Below are 17,957 nucleotides of genomic sequence, written 5' to 3'. Positions count from 1 at the left end.
CAGGTCTCTTTAAGCCATTATTATATGTAGTATTAAACTTATGTTTTATCTAATGACAGTGGAGCAAGTGAATCTTTCTGTATATGCACCTCTTGAATTTTTACCTGTTCAGTGAATTCTTGCTCCAGGCTCAGAAAGAAGTCAGCATAAAGAGCTCTCTGACTTGAATACCCAGCCTTTGTGAGAGAAGGTCACAGTTCAGATTGCTTTCTGCCAGTATTGTTTCAGTGGGTTCAGAGCTGAAGCTGGTCTGGGATTATGCCTCTTCTTCCTGTCATTTTGTCATCGTCTCTCCCCGTGACGGTGAACAGCCAGTGAGTCAGTAGCAGTACTAAATCAACTACGGGAAACTGGGATTCCCTCCCACCCGAACCACCTGCAGAATAGATGAGTACTGTCTCCAAGTGTGTCATCAGAGAGGAATCTGTTGTTTTGGAGAACAGGATACATCTTTTCTGTGTAAGAGATTGTGGGACAGTGTGCTGCTGCTCTTTAATTATTTGTGTCCTCCCTTTCCAGGTTCCTTTCAGTGCCACCATGTCCCCAGTTCGCTTGCATTCCTCCAACCCCAACCTTTGTGCAGATATTGAATTTCAGACCCCCCCCAGCCACCTCACAGACCCTCTGGAAAGTTCAACGGATTATACAAAGCTTCAAGAAGAATTTTGTCTAATTGCACAGAAAGGTAACAATAAGTGTAATGTGCCCTTTATAGTGGCTCTCTTCCTTGATGGGAAGTTGCCATTCATTCTCTTACCCTTGTCTAGGTGGTCATGGTGGCAAGGTCAAATGGTTCATATACTTATTGCAGTTCTATAGATAAAACACAGTGGGATATGATGACTGCTTCCTGGGAAAATGCACATCATAGGGTTTCAGGTTTGACTGAGGAAAGAAAGCATTATTGAGGGTGAGTAAAGGCAGAAAGACTAAAAAGGTGTTATCTTTGATGATGTTCCTCCTATTGCCTTCAGGCCTGACATTAGGGTTTTAGGTCATCATAAAATAAAATTTGCTTTTTCTTCACTCAGAGAATATTAGGGTAACGGGATTGTCTACTTATTCTCTGAATTTACAGAGTCAAACACTTAGGGAGAAAAATAAGATATGGTAGGCAGACAAGCCCACAATACTATTCAGCATCTTTTTTTATCATGTCATACATACTTGTGAGTTAGCAGATTCTGTTTGAAACCTTTTTTTTTTTTTTAATTAAATGGCACTCACTGATTTTACTTTACAGTTTGTTGGTAAGGAATCAAGAGGGCTCAGCTAAGCAGTTCCTCTGTCCTCCGTGGCATCAGCTGGACTCCATCTGTGGTATTCAGCTGGAAGCCTGGCTGAATGGTTCAAGGGGGCTTCACTGGCACTTTGGTTAGACAGCTAGGAGGCTGCACACAACTCTGTCCCTCTCCCCTCCCCTTCTAGGGCAGCTCAGGGCTCCAAGTGGAGTGGATTGCAATGGAAGTGGCCAGCTCTGGGTCTGGAACATTGTCCCTTCACTGCTAGTCCAGATTAGAGGGGAGTGGACATCCAGCCCACCTTGGAGTCTCTTTTTTGATGTTAGATGTTCAGTAAGTCATGTTACAGAAGCTCAACTGCTCTCATCAGGCACAGAGAGCAGGAGAGTAGAGAGCAAGTGGACTGGACAGTCTTGACTGTGTTCGCCAGGAAGAGCCACAGCTCCTAAATTAATTCCCTCCCCTTAATGCTAAAGTATCTAAATTTCAGCCACTGAAATTCATTTTTTACCTTATAATAGTGCCTCCCCAGTCATTGTCTTTTGAAATTGTAATCTTTAGGAGAAAGACATTGTGTTGTTTTCAGTCACTAACACCTCATTATGAATTTTTCACATTTATTTCCTCTGGGGCTGCTGGCAATAGGTTATAAAGTATTCTTGAAAATGTGTGTTAAGTGGAACGTCTCAAGTACCACCCCCCATAATATTCAAAAGCCTAGTGACTCGGGAAAGGAAGAGGTGCACCCTGAGGGTGTTTCTGAGAAAGCTGAAGTCAACAAAAATGCATACTCTCAAACCATCCGCAAGGATGTGCTACCAGAGAGTTCTTTAATTCCACCATCCTGAAGCAGCTAAAGTAAATCTTCTCCCCCACCCACTTTCTTTTTCAACTGATTTTTCAGTTGAGATTCTGTAAGGCCAACTCTCTTTCACCTGTTTTACTCCTTGAGCATTTTTATCATGTCTTAGCCGGATGCTAATCATGTCATTAGACTAGAACAATGCTAAATTATTTATGTAACAGCATAGATTTATGATCAGGAAGCCAGTAACTTTTGCTTTTAATGCGAGATTGTAGGAACAGGTAAAATGAGGCAACAAATGTGTGAATTAAATATAGCACAGCTTCTAAAGGAAGATGGATAAATTTGAAGGTAGCCCCAGGAAAGCTTTATGTATTTGGTTGCACTCCTGAGGCTTTTAGGTAATCCAAGTTTCAACAGACTTGTAAAGCTTTTGTTGAAACAGCGTATTTTCTTTTCAGCTGTGCTTGGGGGAAAAGGTGGCTTTTATATGACTATTGAGTGAATTCTTTAGGAGAAATTATGGATTTTGAAATGAATGAATCCACTTTTAGAGCTGCTAGTTGGGTTAATGTATTTCAGCTATCAAGTTATTACCTTAAAATTGATGACAACTAGAACGTAGCACATAAATCAGTGAATTAATTGTACATTCTATATGATCCCATTATTTTTCCCGTTTAATTCTGGTCACTATTTTCTGCTACATTTTTCCACTTCTTTTGAAAATAACCTTTCTCTTACAAGGAAATCCCTATTTCAGAAGACTTTACATTTTGCAGAAGCTGTTACTATAAAGATAAGAGTTGGAAATTCAACATTTTTGTGTTTCAAAATTAAAGACTGCCAGACATACAAATGTCTGTTGTTAGGTATGCAGAAATGAGGGTGGAGGTTGTTTTCAGTTGCGTTTATTTTGTTTTACTTTATTTCCAGCTTTATTGAGATAAAATGAACGTGTAACATTGTATAAGTTCAAGGTATGTATGTTGATTTGACATACTTATATATTACAAAATAATTACTACCATAGGATAGCTAATATCTCCAACATGTCACATAATTACCATTTCGTTTTTGTGGTGAGAACATTTGAGATCTACTCTCTTAACAAATTCAGGTAAATAATACGGTATGGTTAACTATAACCATCCTGCAGATTAGATTCCCAGAACGTATTCATGTTATAACTGGTAGTTTGTACTCTTTGAAAGCACTTTTGACATCATGATGGTTTTGGCTGAGAAGGTAATGCAAGTGTTATTCTTAAGACCTATTCATTTCAACAAAACAGAAATAGAGTCACAGATGTAGAAAACAAAGTTATGGTTACCAGCGGGGGAAGAGGGAAGGGATAAATTGGGAGACTGAGATTGACATATCCACATTATTGTATATAAAATAGGTAACTAGTCAGGACATATTGTATAGTACAAGGGGTGCCACTCAGTACTCAGTATTGACCTATATGGGAAAAGAATCTAAAAAATAGCAGATATATGTCTATTTATATAACTGATTTACTTCGCTATACAGCAGAAACTAACACAACATTTTAAATCAATGATACTCTGATAAATATTAAAAAAAAAAAAGACCAAATCATTTCCTACCACAAAGAGAACTAGCTCCAACTTCTAAAACAGCTGTTTGATTTATATTTGCAAGACTCATAAAATGCCCTTTTTTGGATGCACACTTTGGGATGATAATTTGGTAGTTCTAAATTATTTGCATGAGACATCATTGTACACATAATTGCTCAAATATTATCATCAACTGTGGCAGAGTAAAACTTGTTCCCTTTTCCTTCTAAGAATTATAGGTTACTTTCTAAGTATTAAAATTTAAAAATTGGTATTTTATATGCTGCTTCCAAGTCTTCGTTGACTTATCTGGTACGAAATGCTAAAACTTTCATCCTGATTAATTACCATTCCCATATTTGTTTTGTATTTAGCTATTCTGGTAGATTCCATTTTAAGGCTGACTTTCAATTAGACTGTAACATAACCTTTCCAGAAAATATCCACGAATGAGTTACAAGTGCTGAGAAGTTTATAATTCTGTTATTTTTCTGGATCCATTTGATCCTTGTCTCTTACTTTTCTCCCCACACAGTGCATTCTCTTTTGAAGTCTGCATTTAATAGCATAGCTATAGAGAAGGAGAAGCTGAAGCAGATGGTTTCTGAGCAGGATCACAATAAAGGCCACAGCACGCAGATGGCGCGACTCCGACAGTCACTGTCGCAGGTAAATGAGAGTGTTTGTATTATTCTCAGGACGTATTTCTAACCCTGCAAGCCAGCGATGGGGGTGGAGACAGTCCATCATGGGAATGGCACATCTGTCTGAAATCCCCCCAGCCATCGCAGTGTCAGTATTAAACTATATCACTTTTCTTCCAAAAGATATCAAGGTAAGCGTGACAATCAACCAAACTTGCTTGCAAACATAAATTCTTTTTTGGCTGATTTTAATGCCCCTCTGTGGTCTTATAAGGCCATCCCTGGTTTAAAAAACTAATGCGTTTATACATGATTTACCTACACATGTAAACTGTGTTCCAGATTATGTCCAATCCAGCGTCAGACAAAATCTACCAGATCGTCCACACTTAGTATTTTTCCTACTTATGATGCATTTTAACCTGTTGAAAACTACTGATTACTATTTTTTTTTTCTTTTTTGATTTGCACTCTTAGGATTTTCTTCCTGTCTATGTTCCCTGAATCCAGACTCTAAGATTTCAGTATATATTTTACACTATAATATGTTCTAGACTCTAAAATTTCAGTATATATTTTACACTATAATATGTATTACTTAATATATATTATATTGATCTTATTAATACTAATCAAATCCCTATCTATTTCAAGGTTGTAATTTCTGTTAAAAATCCTTTAAAACTACACTTCTGCTTTCTTAAAACTGACCACTTCCTCTGAAATATTTTCTTCACTGTGTCTATAAATGCACCTTTAGAATTTCCTTTAAGACTTCAATGTTGTCACTGATTTTGTGTGAGAACTCAGTGATTACATAAAATGTTGTTCACTTCCTGGTGCCTTGGATCAGAGCGAAGGAGCGAGCAAATCCTGGGTAAGTGGTTTTCCATGTGGGTCAGCTCCTGCTTGAACAGTTTCCCTCCGTTCCTGCAAATTAGACCTAAACCGTCTCACCGTGTTTTATGTACCTGAACTGTCAGCCTCTTTTCGGTGTTGAGTTTCATGTTACTGAATGCTGTTGTCTGGGCCACACTTTCTGCTGTTTGCCATTAAACACTGTCAGTTGAGGCACATATGCTGCTTGGAAACTCAAGAGCCTGCGCATTCAAAGCGGCAGCTGGGTGCCAGTTTGCAGAGGGCTTCCTTCACAAGCACACTTTAATGGTCTGCCCTGGCCTGATCTCCTGTCATATATCTGTTGAACACCTTGTCCATCTTAATGGATCTACTGAATCATGACCCTAAAAAGGATCATAAGTCAGAAAGATCAAAATAGTGGCTAGTAAGCATCTTGTATGTCATCTTGCAAACGTGTCAAATACACTTTTGTTCCCCTACATGTTGCAGTGTTTTATTCAGATGTACTAACGATTGAAGGCTTAGTGGTATGAAATAAGCTTGTACGAAGAAAAATAAGAAAATGTGCTTGTTTCTTGCTTGCTTGCTTTTTATTTGCTTCTTGGTAAGGCAGAGAATGGGCTTCCCTGGTGGCTCAGCTGGTTAAGAATCCACTTGCAGTGCGGGAGACCTGGGTTCTATCCCTGGGTCAGGAAGATCCCCTGGAGAAAGGAATGGCTACCCACTCCAGTGTTCTGGCCTGGAGAATCCCATGGACGGAGGAGCCTGGTGGGCTACAGTCCATGGGGTCATGAAGAGTCGGACATGACTGAAGCGACTGAGCAGCAGTAGCAGCATAAAGAGAGTTATACCCTATCCACTAGAGAATTCCATTTTTCCAGTTCTGTGTTGCACAGCATTTTGGCTGTGTTTACATCCTTGTGTCTGTATATACCTTCCCATTGGGTGGGGTCATTTTCTCCTGAGCTCTAGGGCTCAGGAGAGAAGCCCAAGCTGGAGAGAAAGATGTGGATATCCCAGTATCTTGGTGAATTTATAGCTGTTGATAAATTGTGTTTTCAGTCAGAAGAAAAGAGGTTGGGGGTGCTGCCATAGTAAACATTAGTATTTAAAGGACAAGCTGAAAAAAGAAAAGAGAATCCTTTGATGGAAAGCCAGGGGAAACCACTGACGAATTTACATAGCAATGACCACTGAGATCAAGAAGAAAGAGTTTTGATAATTTTGAGAACGAAAAGGTTAACAGGATCTGATTTAGCAGTAAATGATATATGGACTGAAAGTCAGCCTTGAAATTTCACAGTCACCTCAGTTTGTTTGTATCATAAAGGGGAAGAACTAACAGATAGGGAGACATTAAAGATAGGAAACAATTAACTGATGTAGCCATCCTGGTTGGCTAGCTCTATTATTCTCATTGTGCCTCTTCAAATATAGGATTTAGGATTGAACAAGATTTGAAACAGCTTGAGTATATTGAGACAGCTGTTTTGAGTATGTTTTTATATTAATATAATTTCACATTACAGTGTGATTTCAGGTAGCCTAAAGACACATCGTTGATCCTTTTTCAAATGTCATCAGTTAGAACCCAGGTTTTTTTAAATGAATGATTTCCAAGCCAAATCTCCTCCTAGAAAGGGAAGGAGAGAGACTGTTTAAATAACTTCTTAGATTAGTCTAACATTTTGGAACTTATTTTTTATTTGACATAAGTCCTATTTGATATATGTCTAATGGTTAAAATGCTGCTTTTCAATAAAACTTTTAAATATAACAACTTGGCAAATTCCATCATCCTTTTAGAAGGCACATAGCATAATAAAATATATAAAATTAGCATTTTTCACTACATGCTCAGCATAAATTGTTACCTGCCTTGAGTGTGTAATGATTTGCAAGGCTGAACAGTGTAATGAATTTCTCTTCTATAGTAATATTTCATCCCTGATCTATAGGTATACAGAGACATGCAAAATTCTGATATTTTACTCTCATGAAGCTTTAAAAGCAAACTTTTACACCTGAAAGGCAGCACAGATGTTGGATTTACATCTGTAGGACACGGTATTTTATGTGGCATCTCTCCTTTTGTAAATGACTTGATTTCACGTCAGCTATAATTTTGTGTACTAAACACCAAAATCAAATAATACGTAATAGGACTATGTAAACTCAGCACCCTAGATTACTGTAGTAAAAGACTCAGCATGACTTGAGTCTGTCTTCAGTGCATTACACTTGTCACTGTTACTAGTTTGATTTCTGACCCCAGAGTTTGTGCACAACTTGTGCTAAATGCTTTGGGTGTTGGGTTCATTCAAGTGTGAACAGTACAATGATTCTTGTACTCCATCTACAAGTGTTATATTTCATTAAATCAGTATGGCATTCATTATTCAATATGCCATCATTCTGTGCACTACTAAGAAAGAAAACACCACTTTCAGTGAAAGTGGCCAGTGCTTCAGAGGTGTTAGTTTTGAGAACTGTGCATCTTAGAATCAGTGAAATGCGGTATGTATGGGAATGTAAGCAAAAAATTGGCTTACAGCACATGGCAGCATAATTAAAATCCAAGGCATAGTATTTACCATCCTTCCTGTCTACAACATTTTATACATCCAAAATAAATATTCTATGTTAGAGTAAATGTTTTAAATATATTTGTTCCTGAATTTCACAGTTCCTGAGAGTTGGCCAAATTTGTTTATGAAGATATTCTTCATGGAATCCTTTACATTTTTTTTTAGCTATCCGGTAACTTTAAATCAGTGTCATTTTGGGCATAATTTGATGATGTTTATTTAAAACCTTCAGAGTGTTTTATGCGTTGGTCCTTTGGTTCATGGCTGATATGCGTAATCTAAGGGAATAACGCTGACTGTAGAAAACCTATGCACATAAACATTCATGGCAGCTTTATTTGTTCTAATAAAAATCAGTAACAACATCATAAGTGCCCGATAGTAGGAAAATAACCACTTATTCCACAGCTAACTAAAGTCACATTTGTGAAGAGTTTGCAACATAAAATAAATATCTGTATACCAAGAATAAATAGCGAAGGATGTACAGTATGTTCCCATTTTTTGGGGTTCCCATTTTTTTAATGTGAAAAATGCATAAGAAAAAAACTAGAAAGAAATATACCAAGCTACCAAAAGTCGGTTGATTGAGTAGTAAGATATGAATTTTTAGAAATATTTTTCTCCTTTTTTGCATTTTCCAAATACACTATCTTAGTATTTGTTTATTTTAAAATAGAAAACAAGGTGATTTTTGAGAGCTAGCCATGATTTGATTCTTGATAGCTCTAGCTTTGACAGTTGGCATACTCACATCCTCACTCCTTTTGAACCAGTTTTGCTTTTATCTGAAGAGTAAATCTTCCCAGAACCCGCAGTTCCGTTCAGTAGAATGCATTTGCTACACCAGACTCTCCCGACTCTAAGGTAAATTCTCACCCATTGTCTGCCGGGGTGGGAAAATGGTAGTTAACAGCCAAGGAAGTGAGGATTTGGGCAATTCATTCTGCCTCAGAGCTTCAGGATGGTACTTCCTTCATAGCTTGGTCAGGAATGCTGTGTTTCGTGGGTATATGGCACTTGAGTGTGTATGAGGTTAGGGAAAGTGAGCGTGCCTTGTGGAGAGTTTGTGCTGCGGCCTGAGCTCGCTCATGAAAGCAGGTGTGAGACTTACTAAGGAATCCAGGCATGGTTCCTGAGCCGAGGCTGCTTCCCGCCGCTGGGCCTCGGCCGCATCTGCCCCTCCTAGAGCAGCGTCACTCCTCGCAGGTTTCCATGGCTTTCTTGCTCACGGGCTGGCACCAGTGGCTGGCGACCTGCCTCCTTTTCCCTCGCCTTCCCACCGTACAGGCTCCTTGGCTGCTTTCTGTGTATTCTTCCTGCCATCACCTGGACTCCTCTGTGTTAACGATCACCAGTAGTGAGCTTCAATGGGGGAAGTCACAAAGTGGTCCTGAGTCCTCATGGTGCCCGGTTGTAGCCACCTCCCACTGCAGTCTGTGTGACCGAGGCAAAAGGCGGAGCCGCCCTGGCAAGGCACACACAAACGGGCTGCTGCATGCTCTGCGTCTGCTTACACTTTCCACCCTCGGGGTTGCCAGAGTTGGAATAATACTTATTTCCAGGCTTTTTTGTGCTGTGTAACAGCATTTTTCTACCACTGCATATATATGATGAACACATTCATGTCCTATTGATATTAGCAGCTAGAGGCTACCTTGTGGTGCCTTCACACACACCTGTAGGCAGGATCACATTTCATAAATATTAGATGAGATGAGAGATTACATGGGAGTTTAACTTTCTTAAATATCCAGAGCAAGCAATTCTGCAAGTGTCCTTATAAATGGAAAACTTGTGTTTTAAACTCCCACCTGCTGGGGGGAAAAAATTAAAAAAATTACTCGTCCTTGCCCATGAGTTTTTGTGGGGTTGTTTTGTTAACTTTATTCCAGGGCAGCAGAAGGTGTTGTCACTTTGGAGGAACCCTTAGGTGAGGTTTGTGTGAAACTCTGAAGTCATGAATGTGATTCTGCCATTAAAACCATCAAACAATGTACAAGGCCTCCTACTTCCAAGACAGCAAAATATATCTGGGTCCAATTATATCAGTAACTAAGATGACTTTCAGTACACTTGTGGACAGAAAAACAATGAAAGAACAAATAAGCATATATAGTTGCAAAGAATAGGAGTGAGGCAGTACTTTTTTTTCAAATTTCAACTGTTTGAGATTTTGTTCCAGGAAAAAGATCCTGAGCACTTTTGCAGAATGTAAAGGTACTGGGAAGTACATGATTTATTTACTAAAAATGTAATCACCTTTTTTCTCACTGACACATCCCTGTTTGCTCAGCGAACTGGACACATATTGCCTGTCTGCGATGTAATGACGGTAGGATCTGTGTCCACCTTTAATCCATCAATACCTGACAGCTCACAAGACCAAATGTATTCTGTTTTACACGTATTTTACAGACTGGTTCTAAAGACTTTAAATGAAAGCCGAAAGCTGTGAGTGAAGAATTTTCTCCTTGAAAAGAGAAAATCAAGGGAATTCCCTGGTGGTCTAGTGGTTAGGACTCAGCACTCTGACTCCCAAGGCCCTGGGTTTGATCCTTAAGCAGGGAACTAAAATCCCATAAGCTGGACAGAGTAGCCAAAAAAAAACAGCTGAGCAGAAAGGAAAGAGGGGAGACTGTTCTATGCTCCATGCTCAAGAACTCTGTACCGCTCAATACGAGTGTGAAGTTTAGCCAGTTTGTCATTTATCCCAGGTGATTGAATAGGTACAAATTTAGAGTTAGGCTGTTGTATCTGTGTGTGTATCAGTTTAGTGTATTCATTGACTCCTTATGAAGAAAAGCAGAATCCTCACTCCCTGGGGCAGCTTCACTCTTCAGTAAGTCCTGACATTTATCTTCCTTTCTGAAATATTCACTTCCATCTTCTCATTGCTAGATTTAATGGGAAGGAAAGGAGCAGTCCAGCTTTTCACTGGGCTTTGTCCTCACAAAGGTCTCTTACTTGGTGTAATCTATTCAGCTACATGTGTCTTCTGTATATGGAACAGATTTCCATGCACTGATGTGATCCACGAGCCTCTGTCCCCAGGGCCCCTATAGGGAGCCCATGTTCATGTAAATATGTTCCCTTTCCACCACACACGCTAAACTGGGGTACAGCAGATGGTGTTTCACTGCTGATTTAGGGTGTGTTAAGAATCATGAGATGCAGACAGCTTAGTTTCCTTTCTGTGGTATGCTCTTTATTATGCTTGTCAGTGTCTACACTGTCCAGGGAAGGCAGCTTTGGTCTACACTTGAATTAGTTCTGCTGTACTGTCACAAGTATTAATTATGTGCTCCTAGAAAATGGAAACACAACAACTGTTTTCTTTCACCAGGTCAAAATACAGCTCTATGAAATATAAAGCCAGTTCATTGTTCATTCCATTTACAAATAATTTATAAGACATCTGGCTTTGAAACAACGCCCAAACTTTAGAAACTGGAACCAAAAAGGAAAAAAAAGAATCAATAGTTTTTATCCTAGGGTATAAAATGTTATATGTATGTGGTGGTAGACTGGGCTTGGATATAGTGGGCCTGACTATAAAGGAGAGAAAATTCCATGAATCAATTTTATGAAATCCTTAAACTCTTTTCAACCCACTAATCTACTAAGTAGTAGTCTTATATTGCAAAAAATGAATGCCTTAACTCTGAGCCATTTCTTTCCTTCTTACTGGTGGGATCTGGCCTGTGGTGGCTCCAAAAGTTACAGCTAAAAGCATCCTAGACTTTGTTGTCTAAAGTGTGCCTGTGTGCTGGTTCTGCTTTATGTTTGCTCAATAACTTGCAATTACATGTGCGGTTTTTGTTATTTTAAGGCACTCAACCAGAATGCTGAACTAAGGAGCCGGTTGAACAGAATACATTCAGAATCTATTATTTGTGATCAGGTTGTTAGTGTAAATATTATTCCTAGCCCTGATGAGGTAAGATTCATTTTTAAAAGATATAGAATACTTACTTTGTAGCATCTACACCTACTGCATATTTTTATTTATTTTCATAAGGTTCTTTCACTACTAATACAATTCCCGGCATAAATCTTGTGTTGCTGACAGTTCAATGTTCTTTGGAGTGAAGGATATACATGAGCTTGACATCATTTATTGTTGGTGATCGGTTGTCTATTTTTATTTATTCCTGTGTTCATCTCATGCTACTGATTATTTAATTTATGTATACTCCAGCTTGTGACTTTTCTGTCACTCTTCATTTGAAATATTCATTATCATTAATGGTCCATGAAATGTTGAAACAAACACTTTTAGCAGAGAAGGTGCTAAATTAAAGTTTTCTAAAGGTTTGTTTTAAAAGTTCTGTCTAAGGAGAGAAGTCACCTGACCTTGCTAAGAAAATATTATTAGTGCTGCTACAGCTCCTGGTGATGATGCTAATAATGAATGGTTAACACGTGTCAAGTGAATGCTTACCATGTGCTTGGTATTGCTAACCCACTTTACATGTGTTATCTCTTTTGATACCCCCAACAACTCTCTGATGTAGGTGCTGTTATTATTCCATTTTTCAGAAGAATTTTTGAAAAAACAGTAAGAGGATAGGAGAACATTCAGTATTTGGACTTACTGTGAGTGTGTAGTTCCAGTGGCTCAGACAGTAAAGAATCTGTCTGCAATGCAGGAGACCCAGGTTTAATACCTGAATCAGGAAGATCTCCTGGGAAGGGAATGGCAACCCACTCGTATTCTTGCTTGGAGAATTCCAGGGACAGAGGAACCTGGTGGGCTAGAGTCCAAGAGTCTCAAAGAGTCAGACACGACTGAGCAACTAACACGTTCATAAAATTATTATTTTTAGCCAGGAGAATTTGTACTTTGAACAGTAATACATGTAACAGGTGAGAGTTTTAACTAATGGTAAGGCCATATTTGCACCAAACATAAATTTTTCTAGAAATCTATAAGTGTAAGGGTTCTGCTATCTAACTGCTAAAGAAATACCATCCCCAGACAGCTTCTCTTGGATGTAAGTTACTGAACCTGTGTCCATCCACCTCCACGGGTCCTGTGATCTCTGATAACACTTATGCCCCCTCAACTGCCCAGAATCTAGAATATTTCTAAAATTTTATCAATTAAAAATTAGTTGACAGTCTCAGTTTGAATCTTCTTTTCAATTTAAAATGTGTACTAAATGTACTAGATGTTTAAAATGTATAGTTCTCTTACCTATTTTTCTGGTTGCAACTTAAATTGCTTTCTTGAAAGCAATATCATTTGCTATCATTGTATGAATAAAAATACAGTTTGAAATAAGGTTCACTACTCTAGTCATATGTTTCATTGGCTAAAATTCATGATCAAATTGGAAAGTGACTTTTTATATCAATATATTCTGTCTCAAAAATTAGTCATAGAATGTTTTCTTAGCATATCGCTAGTGGTTTCTACAAATACTTTTTGAGTTGTAGCATACTGGTTAGAATATGGCTAGTAATGACAGGCCAAAGCATATGGCAAAGAACTTGTCGCCACAGTCAATTCAGGGTATTTTGGGGGCTCAACCTGTTATTCAATCCAGTAAATGTCAATTAAGCATAGATTTAAAATCTGCTCACCTTTTGTCTGCACTTTTGGATTCTTCAGGCATATTGGAAGGAAACTTATGCAGTGGTCATTACTCAGTTGCAAGTGAAAATTGCTTGTGCTCACCAGTCCTTTAGCATATGCTGTGAATTTTTCTAGAGATCTGGCTAGTACTTCATTGCCTAATTTGAACAAATAGCCATTCATACGCAGGAAGAAAGTGATCAGACTATCTACTTTTCTCTCCTGTAGGCTGGTGAGCAAATCCACGTCAGTCTCCCCCTGTCACAGCAAGTAGCCAATGAGAGCCGCCTCTCCATGTCAGAATCTGTCTCTGAGTTCTTCGATGCCCAAGAAGTGCTCCTCTCTGCAAGCTCATCAGAGAATGAGGTAAGGTTCCTGGATGCGTCAACCCCGACTGCTTCTGACCATGAGTTAGGTTAAAGAAAGTCAGACTTTAGAACTTCGTTTTAACATCATAATAAGATGTCCAAATAGTAGCAAAGCCAAAGCATGCAAACTGTATGGATTCCATTTACTGAGCCCTTAGCCTTCTGGACACCAACTCAATACTCTTAAATTTGATGAATAAAAAGAAAGAATCAAGACTTATTCTGATATACCTGTACAGTTCATTTTTCAGGGTAAACAGATAGGTGATAACAGCTCTTTATAGAAGGAGACTAGCTAATAAATGTAAAAAGAATGAGAACATAAGAAAAATACCATTCTTATTTGTACATACAAAAACACATCTTTGCTAGAGACTGAATTTGAATTTAGCTAGCATAACATCTAGCATATATCTAGTTGAATACTTATGGCTCCTAGAGGTTACCAACGGCTACCATGAGGCTTCCCTGGTGGCTTAGTTGGTAAAGAATCTGCCTGCAATGCAGAAGACCCGGGTTCAATCCCTAGGTTGGAAAGATACCCTGGAGAAAGAAATGGCAACTCATTCTAGTATTGTTGCCTGGGAAATCCCATGGATAGAGGAGCCTGGTGGGCTTCCAGCCCATGGGGTCACAAGAATCAGACACAACCCAGCGACTAAACCACCGCCACTGGCTACCATTAAAGATTTATTGGATTGCTTGTCATGCTTATGAATCTTGGCATGGTCTTGGTCAGGTTGCAGAAATTCTTTTACTGAAATTTAGTCAAGTACACTTTGAATTTTTTCTTTTTTGACGTGAGAGAAGCAGCCAAAACTCTTTCCTACGCAATTGTTTTAATTTTGTCATTTGAGATTGAAATCTGTAATGCGTTTTTACAAAAAGGGAATGAAGTAATTAAGTAAGTGTTAGTTGCTCAGTCATGTCTGAGTCTTTGTGACCTCATGGACTATAGCCCACCAGGCTCCTCTGTTCATGGAATTTTCCCGGCAAGAATACTGGAGTGGGTAGCTATTCCTTTCTCCAAGGGGTCTTCCCGACCCAGGAATAGAACCTGGGTCCCCTGCATTGCAGGCAGATTCTTTACCATCTGAGCCACCAGGAAAGTCCAAAAGCAGATGAAATCACTGATAGATGTTATTTCCATATGCATCAAAAATAGATTGGAAGGAAGCATCCTGACAGTAGTAGTTCCTTTTGGACATTTGGTATTACGAGTGATTTTAGAAAATAGAAATAATGAACACATATCACTTTCATATGGAGAAAAGTTAAAATAGAATTGTTATATCAGGTACTAAATTTGTTACCACATCAGACTAAGCACCTGCCTCTCCAATTCCAAGTCATAGATTAACAGATTCACAGATATTCCCATTCACAAGGCAGAAACTAGTTTAATTATTCATAGGCAATTGATGTTATCAAATAGACAAAATAATCCTGTTTGCTAATCATGTCTCTTTCCCTGGAGGCAAATCTGCCCAGGAAGCGTAATTATGGTTAGGAGGTTGGTGAGCAAGGAAGGAATGGGAGCAGGAGAAGTGAGCTGAAGGCTGTGAGGGCCAGGATGTAATTGCTCCAAACTCTCATCTCCATTTCGGGGATGCTGTCCCATGTGGTGGGGAATTAGTGTCTGTGGGTCAGTCTCCACCCTAGGGACCACAGTGCTGGAGACGTGTTCCCAGTATTTCTTTCTTCTCTGATTCTCCCTTTTCTGGGATCCCATTGCTTGTCCTTATTCAAGCAAACTTGACTGTACATTATCTAGGCGTTGACCCACCATCTGATGACCTCATACCTTTCTGAGAGCAACCTAATTGCCCTATGTCTAAGTTTTTGGGGGCACATCTGCCTGGGTGCCCAGTTGTCACTTGCACCAGCCACTGGCAAGACAGAAATGAAGATGTGAGGTGGGTTATTGTATGGGTCCAAGCAAGGGGGAGGTGCCACCACAGGGAAAGACTGAGCCCATTGGCCAACAGAGGGGCAAGGTAGCAGAGGACAGAGGCGCATGGAGATGATCCATTCGTGTTAAGGCACTGTGAACTTAGCAGACCTCTCAGCGGAGGTACCCGGCAGCCTTTTGGATATTCAAGTCTACAGCTCAGGAAGAAAGCAGGTCTGAAGAGAAAGCAGGCTTTGGCTTGGGATCCACCTAACCACCTACCTGTGAGACACTGCCCTCTGGGTGCTCCGCAGAATCTCTAATTCAGCATGTCCAAATGAAGTAATTAACAACCCCTTTACACGTGCGTGCACATGCACACACACACACACACACCCCAAGGGAAAAAACACAAGCCTACCTCTGCTTCTCATATTGCCTTTCTAAGTACTTTTCTACCCAAGTGTTCACATCAAATACCTGAATTTCCTCAGGATTTCCCTTCACTCCTCTGCCTTCCTACCACCCACCACCCACACTGATTTACTCATCAGGTTCTGTATTCTGTCACCTAAATAATCTCAGATACATATGTTTTCCTAAGAAGAGTTTCACTGCCACTCCTCCCATTCAATCCTGCATTGGCTCCCACCTATATTACCCTGTCTATCTCCATAACTAGCTTTGCTGCCCGCTTTCTTTCCGCCTTGAATCCATTTCCACTGGGCAGCCTGGTTAACCTTTCCAAAATGCAAATCTGATGGTGTCTCTATTCCCCAGTGTTCCTAGGATGACGCTAAACTCCTTAGCTACCATACAGAGACTCATAATCTGTTCTCAGCTGCAGCCGCTTGGAACCTCTGTTCTTTCAGAGCCATCCAGAGGCCAACGGAGCACTTCCTGGAGTTGTCAGTTTACCGCAGACACCCCCTGTCCCTGGCTGATATAAGAGGAGTAAATCTCTCCTACAACCCACGTGGGAAAGAACTGAACTATATGTGTGTTCCTTGCAACTGTATCTTACAGGTTTTCATAAAATGCCTGTTTTTTTACTCAGATCTCTTCCCTTTATCACAGCACTCAGTCTTAAGTATTTGAAGAGGCTGGACCAGGAGATAAGCCCAAATGACAGGCACCTCAGTGTTCTGAAGGTTGTTCTTCCCCTTTGGCTGAGACTTGTTCCTGAGGCAACTCTGTCTATCCAGGTTTCTGAGTTCCCTTGTGATGAGATGCCCCCGGAAGGCTCCTCGAGTCTCCATACCACAGACTTGGCCAGCCCACCTGGTTGGTTCACTTTTTGCGTGAGAATCTAGTAGCAGCTGCAGGATGGGCTCAACTGCACATTCTACATGACAGCTGGCAAAGGCTGTTGGGCCTCTGTGTTGCCACCCACCCTGGTTGGAACACTTCCAGGGCCATGCGGTCAGATTGCTCACTCGCTTCAGTCTACTCAAGAGTCCCCTTCCGAGAAGCCTGCCCTGGGTGCCCTGGCTACACCGCAGAGCTGCCATTTCCTCCTTGCCCCTGACCTTTCACTTGCCTGGTCCCTTCTGATTTTTTTCCATAGTGTTTATCACTATCTAACAGAATTTATATTTCATGTTTATTTTGTGTCTCTCCCACTGAAGTGAGGGAAGAGATTTCAGCACTCTGTCCTCAGCACTAGAACATTCTTGTGAGCCCAGAACTCAGAAAATATTTGCTAACTGAATGAAGGAAGGAATGCGTAACACCTCACACATGATTAATCTGAGAAACCTGGGCCTTAGCTGTCTTATATTAACATTTTCTGGGACTGAGAGAAAATTCTTTATGTGTTTCATTTAATGAATGTACAACCTCTTTTTAAAAAAATGCTCTTTCTTATTTCCAGAATGATCTCCTTCTTTGTCTCTGCTGTTAAATGTGTTTCTGCAATGCTGAATGGTTGCATTTTTCTAGTCACATTTAGAAAAAAAATTTCCTAAATTCTTTTGAATCCCAAACCCCTTAAATAGAAATATTTGGCTCCAAGACTTCTTGACCATGGGAGAGAAAGTAAATCTATATTAATCATTTTATTATAATACTGCAGAGTATTATCCTGTATCCTTATATACGGGATAACATGAGTGGACGACAGCCAGCCTGCCCAGCCTTAGCTGCTGCTCACACATGCGATAATATAGATCTTATTAAAGACCCACTGTAATTGTAGAATTATTTTATATTCTACACAGATCTTTCTATGTGGACATGGATATTGGACCATTTCTGTCATGTATTAGTTTGAGTGACATTAGACATTGAAGAGGATAGACTGTTAATAGCTTCTAAATGTTCATGTAGTAAACATACATGCAATATGAATTAGGTTGGGGTAGGCATTTATTTCTGCTAACATCACTGGATG

At 39.7% G+C, this 17,957-nt stretch overlaps 1 protein-coding gene and 1 non-coding gene across 20 annotated transcripts in view; both read left to right on the top strand.

The window, feature by feature from the left end:
* Nucleotides 1-17,957, top strand: part of OSBPL6 (oxysterol binding protein like 6) — a 215,399-nt gene that overhangs the window by 177,618 nt on the left and 19,824 nt on the right. For 11 of the 19 annotated variants that reach the window (XM_027556769.1, XM_027556750.1, XM_027556777.1 and 8 more), the window contains 5 exons: nucleotides 520-685; nucleotides 4,168-4,301; nucleotides 5,130-5,153; nucleotides 11,558-11,665; nucleotides 13,535-13,672. In XM_027556769.1, coding sequence (XP_027412570.1) covers nucleotides 520-685; nucleotides 4,168-4,301; nucleotides 5,130-5,153; nucleotides 11,558-11,665; nucleotides 13,535-13,672 — 570 coding nt within the window. The remainder of the gene's footprint in view (nucleotides 1-519; nucleotides 686-4,167; nucleotides 4,302-5,129; nucleotides 5,154-11,557; nucleotides 11,666-13,534; nucleotides 13,673-17,957) is intronic. The other 8 variants (XM_027556790.1, XM_027556860.1, XM_027556852.1 and 5 more) reach the window with 2 other exon arrangements.
* LOC113881777 lies at nucleotides 948-1,090 on the top strand. Its single transcript, XR_003508159.1, has one exon. It is a non-coding gene; the product is annotated as a small nucleolar RNA SNORA79 (small nucleolar RNA).

The sequence above is a fragment of the Bos indicus x Bos taurus genome, chromosome 2 (assembly GCF_003369695.1).
Source record: "Bos indicus x Bos taurus breed Angus x Brahman F1 hybrid chromosome 2, Bos_hybrid_MaternalHap_v2.0, whole genome shotgun sequence".
NCBI lineage: Eukaryota > Metazoa > Chordata > Mammalia > Artiodactyla > Bovidae > Bos > Bos indicus x Bos taurus.
This window is presented reverse-complemented; position numbering and strand designations above follow the sequence as displayed.